General features: G+C 38.7%; 1 protein-coding gene across 1 annotated transcript; it reads right to left on the reverse strand.

Moving 5' to 3' along the window:
• Positions 1-2,263: 2,263 nt before the first annotated feature.
• On the reverse strand, positions 2,264-3,300 carry LOC135713536 (uncharacterized). The gene has a single exon (XM_065236661.1). The coding sequence runs from the start codon at positions 3,287-3,289 to the stop codon at positions 2,264-2,266; it is 1,026 nt and encodes a 341-aa protein (XP_065092733.1). The 5' UTR covers positions 3,290-3,300.
• Between the last annotated feature and the right edge of the window lie 8,668 nt (positions 3,301-11,968).

Genomic DNA, 11,968 nt, shown 5'->3' on the forward strand with positions numbered 1-11,968 from the left:
CAGTCTCTTAAGTTCCTCGTCATCCTCCGACTGAACTTCGATATCTCCTAATGTGATGTCCATACACCCTGCGTCCAATGAAAACAAATAATGGCCTTCACTATCGTCTTCAAATGGTGTTGCTTCCTGGGATGCTTCAATCAGTCTTGATAAAGCATCCGCAATGTTTTCAGATCCGGGTACTCTTTTTATTGCGAAATCGTATGGCTGGAGACGGAGTGACCAGGCTTCTGCTCGCGATACAGCTCGTTTTCCAATTCGATGGCCACTTTGAAAGATAAATTCATTTGCCTCGGCATCCGTTCGAACGACAAAAGAAATTCCTAGTACATGAAAATGTAACTAAGTATTGGACATATATGCATCAATGGATTTTAAATTAATGTTACCTGTCAGATAGAATGTAAACCGTTCAACTCCCCAGACAACGGCAAGCGCTTCTTTGTGCGTATGAGGGTATTTTTGTTCAGTAGACGTTAACGACTTAGATGCACATGCTATGATTCGTGGAACGTCATTCTTGTTGAACTGAATTAAAACCGCCCCAAGCCCTATTGCAGAGGCATCCACGAATAATTCAGTTCTATCCGTAGCACAAAAATAGCCCAACCTTTTGATGGCATTCGCAGCTCGGTTTTGTAAACTTACAAACTCCTGTTCTTCCTTCGACGTCCAGTAGAATACATCAGCGTTAGCCAATGCACGAAGTCGTTCAGTTTTTGTAGCACGATCCAAAATAAACTTGTCGATATAGGTAATAAGCCCAAGGAAGCTTTTTACTTCAGAGCACGTTTCAGGTCTCCGAAAATTTTGGATTGCGCTCAACTTTTCATCCTCAATCTGCCATCCACTCGGCGTTAAAATGAATCCAAGAAATTTCACAGATTGGCTAGCAAAGATACATTTTGAGGTATTAATCTTCACGTTATGTTCATCGAGACAGGCTAACACTGCAGCTAAATTCGTGTCGTGTTCTTCTTTAGTTTTGCCATGAACAATAATATCGTCCAGATAATTTTTAACTCCTTTGCAACCGCCTAGAATCTTTCTCTGCAACACCTCCTGAAAGATGTCTGGCGCATTGCAGAGCCCAAAGGGCAGTCTGACATAACGGAACATACCAAACTCCGTGAAAAAGTTGGTCAAATGACGACTGTTCTCATGTAATTCTATGTGGAAAAAGGCATTCGAAAGATCTATTGTCGAAAACCAGTTAGACCCGTTCAGATCTACCAGGATTTTTTCCAATGTTGGCATGCTAAACGGTGTTCTGTTAATGTAGCGGTTTGGACCACGCAAATCAATAACGAGCCGAATATCATCTCGTCCTTTGGGCACCACCAACATGGATGAACAGAATGAGGTGTCCATGTCTTCGGTGACTCTCTCTATGATATTGGCTGAAATCAAGTGCTGAAGTCTCTGCTCGACTAAAGGTTTCACGGCAGGTGGAATGTTCATGAATATGTTCCTACATGGAGGCCTCGTCTTGTCGTAGCTAATTTCGACTGGTGAAATGTTGAACTTAGGGAAAGTCTCGTTTGCTTCAATGATAGATATTTCTCTCACTGCGTTCCACAAAGGAAACCGTGAATTTTCTAGTGACACTGGCACTTGCAATCCAAGCAGAAGGATACTATATCGAGTTGCTGTTTGTCTGCTTAAAAGAGATCGGCACTCTTTCACAACGAAAAACTTTTCCAATAGGATTGGTCGATCTTCAGATACGTATAGGAATGCTTCGAACGTATACAGCACTTTTATCTCCCCGGCTGAAGCATAAGCCTTAAGGGATCGATCGGATCGTTCTTGAATATTGTATAACCCTTCCTTGTATTGTTGGTTTCCATTAAGTACCTTAAATGATTGTTCAGTCAAGGTGTTAACCTGAGCACCAGAATCAATCAGGAATTCACAACTCATCCCTGCCACCTTAGCACTTATTACTCCGCAATCTTGTGAATTTCTTGTAACAGCGATCGAAACACCAAAACACGGCAGTATGTGTTTTTCTGTTATCTGGTAAATAAACATCAATGTTACGGAGCGGAAATTTCAAATTTTTATATGAATTCAAGTCATAACACTTTAAACTAATGAAATACCGTATGAATGAAGACTTAGGACTTTTTTTCTACTTGTTAAATAATAATTCATCAAGTCCAATTTTATATTTATTGTTTCATCAAAAGAAAATTACATCGAATTCAACGTTAACGTAACTTCATAGAGTATTTCAGGAGTGTATGAAATGAAGATTTAATCAATATTTATTGTCACCTACATCATCTTCGGTTGGTCTCTCTTCCTCCTTTGCGTTTCCTTCCATGTCCACCATTGCAATCTTCTTTGCTTCAACGTACGAACTGTCTGCTTCACCCACACGCTTGTTTCCCGTCCGGATTAATGTCTTGCAGGCTCGCTTGAAATGACCTTTGCGTCCACACTTCAAGCAGGTTTTATCAATCGCACTGCAATCATTCGGCCTGTGAAACACACTGTTGCACCTGAAACAACGTTCTCCTCCAGAATTTTTCCACCCAGGTGTCACAGGTCGGCTAGGAACCAGTTCGTCTCTACGTCGAAACTGTTGATTTCCGAATCGTCCGCGGCTCGTCAAGTCTCGAGTGAAATCCTGACGGTCGCTTCTTCCTTGACCCACGCTCACCGAAGCGACTGTAGCTTGTTTTACCGTTCCATGTCTAAGGCGATAATATTCCTCGTTCATGTTGACAGCTTGAATTTGACGAACTTTGTCAACCAAATCCGCCAGCGTTCCTTTACGACTAAGCATCTTGAGTGCCATTGTTCGCACTTCCTTATTTCTCGCGTGTTCTGCAACGGTGCTCACGATCTCCTCAAATTCCTTCCCGTCACCAAACTCACACATCCTGGCCATGGCACCGACCCTCATGATGAAAGACAAATCGGATTCATCCGGTTTTTGGATCATCAATGCCAGTTTGCGACGCTGTAACATGATGTCCGACCCGGACCCGAAATATGTCTTCAATCGGTGCATGGCGTTCGTGAATGGATGGGCTTCGGGATCTGGAGCATCAACCATCGTCGTCGTATTTTTGTAGATTTCCATTAACTTGAAGCCTGCTTTGACTTTGAACACTATGAACTTGGTTGGCTCATCAGTTATGCCAGCGAGTGTCATTGAGTCGAGTAATAAATCCTTCCATGATTCGAACTCAAACTTTCCTATCTCTTCACCTTCTACAGACGACTTGCATTCCGGAACATTGACGGTGGAAATCGAAATTTGGTTAACCGACGACATGAAGCGGGAAACTTCCATGGTGGTCTCACCACCACCGCTGCCATTGCGTTGCGTACTTGAAGGACCAATTTCACCCGCAAATTCAACGCTGTTTACTTCAACCACATTATTCTTATTTGCACTCAACGTCGTCTGCAGCGAAATGATTGTCTCCTGAGCTTTTTCCAGTTGTCCACACATTTCCACAACTTTGGCATTCGATACCGCGAGCTCTTTCAATGCCATGTCGAGTTTCGAATTTTTCTTCTTTGTTTTCCTGTAATCCATAACACAAAAGAAAGACAAATGCTGGTGTCAACTTCATTCTTTAATTTTTTTTCCGCACATTTAATCTTGTACTTGACATGTGAATGATTTTAATGATTCGTTTTTCTGTGCACTCAATAATTTTTTTTTTTTATCATGCCACCTTCCACTCCGTTTTTTTTTTTTTTTTTAGTAATTTTCATACATATTTTTTTCCAATTCCTTCCACTTTTTTTTTTCCTTTACCATGAGACCTACCGCTCTTTATTTTTGGATTTTTTTTTATTCTTTACGTGCCTGGAGACCTATCGCTTCCTTTTGTTCTGGCATATCTTTTTTTTTTCTTGCCATGAGACCTACCGCTCTTTTTGTTTTTGGCCATTTTTTTTGTTTACATGCCTGGAGACCTATCGCTCCCTTTTATTTTGGCATATATTTTTAGATTTCGTTTTAACAATGTCTCAATATACTTACCGATTGGGAGCGTCTTCAACCACGCCATTGTCGTGACGCTTGGTTGATTTTCCGGCCATCTTCATCGCGGAGCAAAAACAGCACACGTCCGCGTGCCAAAACAATAGTTAACGGAATGCCGTTCGGATCTTTTCGTTTGTAACTTAACCCTACGCGACGACCAAACGCTCTCCCAAACACTCAGCGTATTCTCGGTGCCTCTCTCAATTTTGCACCCGATCGAATGATTCTCTCATATTTTGCTCCCGAAGCTCAGATTCTTCGGCAACAAGTGACCGAACTCTAGCAAGCGCGGTAACGAGATTCTTTTTTTTCCTTTATTATCACACGCACACACTCTCAGCACTCTCAACACTCACATTCTCTAGGTAATTGTAAAATCCGACACGAAGAGACGTTCGGAATACCCCAGCTGGAGGATTATTTCACTCTCGCTCTCACTTTTTTTTAACACTGAAAGATTTTTGTTTTCATTTTACCTTTATCCACTACATCACTAACACACGCAAATCGCACCACTACGAACCCACCTGGAGAGGACTATGGAAGCCACATGATAAGTGAATGTGAACTAAATTTTTACATTAACTTTAAAGTACCCATTATTGGGTAAAAAATACTCATTTGAATAAAAGAAAAGTTGCTAACTCATTATATTAGCATTTTTTATTCATTAATGGGTAACAGATACTCATAAATCCCGACCAACCGTTCGTGAAACTTCTTCAAAGTTCTTTATACATAAATTAAGATTTATGTCGGAAATTCTTTACGTTAAATTTTCTAAGATTAGGATGTACACATTTAAAAATCTTTATTGGTCAATATACTTACATTTAAGATTATTTCTTCATCGGTCTATCGGTAATCTATAAAGGTGCCATACTAAATTTCTTTTAATTTCGATATGTCACATGGACTTTAGTATTCTTTACAAATATTCATCAATAAATATTTAAATACTGATATAATCGTAACTTTGAACTTTGACAAAGAACAACTAAGATTGCCATCGATGCACATTTATAATCTCCTTGTTATCGATTTGCATCGCTGGTTAAAGAGAGTTCGAGACACACCAGATGACAGATGGCAATGTTTATATTATTTATCGACATATTCGGCATTTCATCGGAAGAAGAAATCTGCCGGTAAATGAACGAGAAGACCGATAGCCGCGACGCAGCAAATGTTTACCATTGTAGTTCTTCAAGTTTACGTCTATATATTTAATAACCCGTGATAGCATGCTTGGTGGGATTCTCGGTATTTGGAACCCAATGAGGAAAATTGATACATTTTTGTCCTCTATGACTGACTGGTTGATTGTTATGACAAATAAATATTGTATCCATGTATGAAAAAATTTACAGAAATTTCAATAGAGTGTGTTTGCCTGTCGTTGATAAGCTCATCAACAGCAGCCGTGGACCCGAGGATTAGCAACCAGCAACGAAATCAGTACACCCCAGATGGCATGGGATCGAAACTAGAAATTATGCAGATAAAAAATCACAAATAAAATCAGCAGTTGTATATCGATATTTTGATTTTACAACAGAAATCGATATTTTGAGCTGGCAACACAATCGATATTTTAACATTGGTAACGATTGGTAGCAATATTTTGAGAAAGATCTTTATAAACGATTCACGATTAGACTTTTAGCATCTTTACAATTATTCATGAAATGGTGACGATCACTATCGATTTTTCTTATGAATGGCTTTGAAGATCGATGTATAGAAAATTAAAGAAAATTAATGAAATGGTTGGGATAGTTCTTCTATTCTCGACACACAAAAAATTCCACAAATTTTTATTGACGAATTTTCATGTGAAATTCCAAATGATTTTCACACATAAGTAGAATCCTCTCAGAAGTACAAATGAAATTTATGTGTCAAATAAATAGCATGTGTGGTCACACATGGCTTTTATGTGCACACATATTAAGTATGTGTCCAACACATAGAGATCATTTGTTGATCACATTGCAAAAATTCATGTGTGAGGCACATAAAAACCATCTTTGAAATTTTCTTAGTGCACGAGTGCCAACTTTGAATTGCCAATTGGCAATCTAACACGCAGAAAAAACTATCGTGGAAACAAAAATATTTGAAGTAAATTTAAACGTAAACGCAGTTTGTTCTGGCCACAAAAATAAATTAGGTTGATTTCAAACGTATTCCATGTTTGAAGTCATGTGAAATCAACACGGACAGAAACAAAGCAGTTCTTGTTGTTTGCTCTAAGAAAGTTGGGTAGGACGAGTTTTCCACTTCCATCTTATGAATCGCGTTGTATGCTAATTAATTTAGATGAGCTCAAAAAGCGAAGAGAGTTCGCAATGATTGCTTTTATAAACGATGTGATTTCGCAAAGAGTTCACATTTTGGAAAATATCAATTTCAATTCCGCTCACTGCGGAATAGAAATTTTTTTAGCACCAACAATCAAGGAACAGACTATGCCAAAAACAGCCCACTGAATAGAATGATGTCTTGCTATAATACATACTGTGAATATATTGACATAACAATGAATAAAAGTAAAGGGTGTCCACGATGAAATTGCCACACTATGAAATTGCTCTAACTTTTTAACCGTTGGGTAGAATTTAATGAAAATTTGGGTGGATTTAGTTCATAGTGCATTATTTACATCCTGCAAGTTTTAAAGTCCTGTGATCAAAACTCGCGGAAATGGAGTCGAAAGAACAGCTCGTGCGTGATAAAATCTTGCGCATTCATCACGAGAACAAGGATCTCTCGCATCGTTCCATCGCTAAAACGTTGGGAATCGCGAATTCCACGGTGTCGCGAGTGATTAAGCGGTTCGAGGAACGGTTGACCACCCTAATAAAAATTGTATGGTTAATTTGCTTAACGACGTGTTCTGGGTATCATCCAAACCATTTGTGGAATAGTTCAATGATTTGGGTTATCGTTCGTTTATGGTTATTTTTTATTAGGGCACCGATCGGAAGCCCAGAAGTGAAGGCAAAAGTATTCCGTACAACACCAAAAATCACAACCGCATAGTTGGGGCCTTCAACCGAAATCCGAACGCCTCCGTTAGGGATGTGGCTAAGAAGCTGCACCTAAGCCGAAGTTTTGTCCAGAAGGCCAAAACTAAGGCTGGGCTTCGAACGTTCAAGGTACAAAAGGCCCCTAATCGCGACGAGAAGCAGAACAAGTCCGCCAAAACCCGTGCCAGGAAGTTGTACCTCAACATGCTGACGAAAGTTGAATGCTGCATCATGGACGACGAAACATATGTGAAGGCCGACTTCAAACAGATCCCCGGTAACCTGTTTTTCACGGCCAAGGATAAGTTCAGCGTTCAACGAGCATGTCCGCACTCAGAAGATGTCCAAATTTGCGAAGAAATTCCTGGTTTGGCAAGCCATCTGCACGTGCGGGAAGCGGAGTGCACCTTTCGTGACCCAGGACACGATGAACGGACAGGTGTACATAAAAGAGTGCCTCCAGAAGTGGCTGCTTCCTCTCCTGAAGGCCCACAACGTCCCAACAATCTTCTGGCCGGATTTGGCCTCATGCCACTACTCCAAGGACGTGCTGAAGTGGTATGCGGACGAAAATGTTCAACCCTCCCAACACTCCGGAGCTCCGCCCCATCGAGAAGTACTGGGCGATTATGAAGCAGCACCTTCTTAAACGACCTAAGGTAGTGAAGACAGTCGAGGAACTGAAGAAAGTATGGGTTTACATGCAAAAAACGGTTGATTCACAGGTTGTGCAGAATCTTATGGCCGGGGTTAAGGCCAAGGTGCGGACATTCACTTTAACCTACTTTTGACTAGTTTGTCTCCTTTCCTCCTTCTAATGTTTTCAAAAACGGAGGAGCAAAACCACCCAACAAGGGTAGTAAAGTGTGGGAACCCAACGTTGAGTAAAATCATATTTACCTACTGTTGGGTACAACTAGCTTACTTTTGGGTAGAAAGCGAGTGGAAAATTCCATAAGAATTGCACACAAGTAAATGAAAATTACTTTGACCCGCTTTACCTACTTTTGGGTTCCTGCACTGTAGTGCCGAGATGAGTGAAAAGAACTTAATTTTGGGTACTTTTTTCTAACCGTGTGAGAAACGTCTCTTGCAAGGTGCCTACACAGAAATTAAAAATTACCCAAATTAGAGTTCTTTTGACTCAACCTCGAAGTTCCGTACGAGAAGCTAATTTTGGGTAAACATGAAAAAACCTAATTTTGGGTAAATGATAGAAAAGACTGCAGTGGGTAAATTTAATCAATAAGAAAAAACCTAATTTTGGGTCAATTTAACTTAACTATAGGTTATTTTACCGGCCACTTTTTCCGAATAAAAAAACCTAGCTTTGGGTCAAATTAACTCAACCATGGGTTATTTCACCGGGATTTTTAATTACGAGCAAATCCGGAATAGATGTCAAAAATAAAGAGCAATAAAAACCGTGACGACAACAACATATTTATTGTCATTCATTCAACTGTTAAATAAATAAATAAATAAATAAATAAAAATAAACACAACGAACAAAACAAATAAAATATTATGTTAACTGATCAAAGCTTCCATCATCCACCATTTTCTTTAATTGTTCCATCTTTATACGGTCGCCACCGTGAGGAACCAAATCAAAAAACGGACGGAAATCAAGAAACTGATGTCGTGCTGGAAGCTGTAGGTACCGGATATCTAAAAATAAAAGAACACAACAGAAATGAAATTAATTATCTGCGCTCCACTAGCGCTTAGGATTCACAACTCACCAAATTACGTCGGTGTATGGCAATACACAACGGATTCGGAACCAAACAACCGAAGGTGTCGAAGGAGAATGGAACAGCCACAGGAAACTTCACTAAGAATCCAGATGGAACGAAAAAAATAAAAGATTTTCTTCTCGTCGGGTACTTCTATGTAAAAGGATGAATAACCACTCGCGTTTTAAGTAATAAATCGATCGCTCAATGGAGGAATAACAAAACCGATGGCGGTAGAAAACTTCCGGACGTCGCACGCGATTGAACACTTCATTCGAAGGGAGCAAAATCACAAATGGCGTCGTCGTGGAAGTATTTTTTCATCCAACTCAGAGTTATTTTCACTCAACACAAGCTTTATAGTAAGTTACTCAGTGTTGAGTAAATTGAGGCCCACAAAAGTTCCGTATGTTTTTTACTCATCTCTAGGTAATATACGTATTACTCAACCGTTCAGTTAAAATTAACCATCATAACACATTGATTCTTACGCAATGGGATACTATAAAGGTTTTACTTAATTTTGGGTTGTTTTAACTCAAGCTTTGGGTAATTTTTATTTTCTGTGTACATATAGGTGTTCTAATGTGTCAAATTGATAATTCAGCCATGTTGGATTTTTGTATGGGACAGCGACCGAGTTTGTTTACAATTTGCTCTAAAACCGCCCTTTGCCCCCCCCCCCCGCGACCTCCTCGCCTATATAGTGACAAAGCTGTATCACCATTTATATACCCACCAATGGTCTCTTGGATCACCTTATTTATTCTCATATGAATTTCTGCTTTGTTTATGTTTGCATTCAGCACCATGAACACCAGATCACTCACACACTCTACACGGAACCAAATTTTGTTCATTTAAGTTAAAAATATATATGTTTATTAAATAAAAATATGAATAGTTCAAAGTAAATTACAAACATGTTCTCAACAAAAATATGTATGTTTAGAATAAATTCAAAAGCATGTTTATTTCAACAATACATAACCTGGGTAATCAATTTTTAGCGTGTCCTTTTTTCCTTCTTGTTTACATTCGGCAAACTTAACCGAAAACGGCCTGCAAGCGGCGAAACCGAAGTAGAGGGTCCGGAAACCCACGCAATGTTCCAAGCTCGACAAAACCGGTGGAACATCACAATATTAACGGCAATCCGTCGTTTCTGATACCGATCCCCATATCATCCTCACCCCCCACCCGACGTCGAAAGAAAAACAGATCATCCCCGAACACTAAACGTAGAAAGAGGCCGGTATGAGGACCAGCGTCATAAACGACAAAATGACGCTAATATCACAAAGTTTCACCAGTTTTACTGAACTGGATCGGATCGGACACCCACCCCGACGGCCCCCCGGATCCAAACATCCACAGACTTTCCATAATCGCAGGAATTTCCATTAATTTGCTATCCATTTTATTTTGATTTATTCAGCATTCAAATGCTAAAATAATTTCAAAATATGTTTGTTTATTTTAAACATGAAAAGCATGTTTAAAATAAACATATTAATTTTTGATTGCATATAGTTTTCAAATAAATCAAAAATATTCACGTTTATTTTCAACACGAATATTTTTAAAATAAAATTAAAATTAAAATTATTTTTGTTTTAAACATTATTATCAATGGATTCAAACGTAGAATACGTTTGAAATCAACCTAGTTTATGTTTGTGGCCAGAACAAACTGAATTTACGTTTAAATTTACCTCAAATATTTTTGTTTCGACGGTAATTTTTTCTGCGTGTAGATAAACCCTAATAAAAATTGTATGGTTAATTTGCTTAACGACGTGTTCTGGGTATCATCCAAACCATTTGTGGAATAGTTCAATGATTTGGGTTATCGTTCGTTTATGGTTATTTTTTATTAGGGAAGAGCCTGAATTTATCAAGGGGGGGAGGTGGCTGTCAAATACGAACAATCGTCGCCTAACTCGCATAACTGGTTCCAAACGTAAACACGCCATAAGAAACATACAGCGTTTGGTTACGTTTCATACAAGAATGATCAGTAGGCTGATTTGACAGCACGTCCCCCCCCCCTGGAATTTATAAAGAGACGACATCTTATCCATTTGACAGCCCGCATAAACGCGAACCATAAATTGACCTTACCTGAAATGGTTAAAAATTGTTTATAATCCCTGCTAAACTTTATCTGAAATGGTTATGGAACTTTACATGAACGTTTAATGATAAAGTTTCAACCTTATGTATTATGGTTTTTTGGAACTGGACCTTACAAATAATGGGTTGTTAAGAACCATTACCGTTCCAAATTCTTGTTTTCTCCATACATTTTCGGAAAGAGAACTATATTAGAACCTTTTAACTTATGGTTTGAGAACTTTAATGGTAATGGTTATGGTAGTCAGTAAGGTCCACGAATGGTTTTGTAACATCGATCAACTTTATGTGGAATATATCGCGAATTGGTTGCCTGTAATTTACTGATTACCAATTCACGATATATTCCACGTAAAGTTGAGCGATAATACAAAACCATTGATGGACCTTACTTACTACCATAACCATTACCATTAATGTTCTCAAATCATAAGTAAAAACGTTCTTATATAGTTCTCTTTCTGAAAATGTATGGAGAAAACAAGAATTTGGAATGGTAATGGTTCTTAACAACCCATTATTTGTAAGGTCCAGTTCCAAAAAACCATAATACATAAGGTTGAAACTTTATCATTAAACGTTCATGTAAAGTTCCATAACCATTTCAGTTAAAGTTTAGCAGGGATTATAAACAATTTTTAACCATTTTAGATAAGGTCAACTTATGGTTCGCGTTTATGCGGGAGGTCTTCTGCTCGATTGGAATAACTTTTCCTATGACTTTGACAGATAATCGATTGTTCCAATTTTGACAAGTCGTCTCTTTATAAATTCAGGATCTTTAACTAGATTTATAGCTGTCAGTTCCATTCAGAAACGTCTCTTGGATCACCTTATACACGGTAAGAAAAAAGTACCCAACGGCCAGTTCACTTTTACCTACTTTTGACTAGTTTGCCTCCTTTTCTCCTTCTAATGTTGTCAAAAACGGAGGAGCAAAACCACCCAACAAGGGTAGTAAAGTGTAGGAACCCAACGTTGAGTATAATCATATTTACCTACTGTTGGGTACAACTAACTTACTTTTGGTTAAAAAGCCAGTGGAAAAT

This window comes from Ochlerotatus camptorhynchus, unplaced genomic scaffold (genome assembly GCF_037179485.1).
Source record: "Ochlerotatus camptorhynchus isolate MF236.1 unplaced genomic scaffold, CSIRO-AGI_Acam_v1.1 ptg000564l, whole genome shotgun sequence".
NCBI classification, from domain to species: Eukaryota; Metazoa; Arthropoda; class Insecta; order Diptera; family Culicidae; genus Ochlerotatus; species Ochlerotatus camptorhynchus.

Bases quoted from the DNA above. Each gene is read 5' to 3' on its own strand.
- LOC135713536 (XM_065236661.1), bottom strand. From the start codon at position 3,289: ATGTCGTCGGTTAACCAAATTTCGATTTCCACCGTCAATGTTCCGGAA.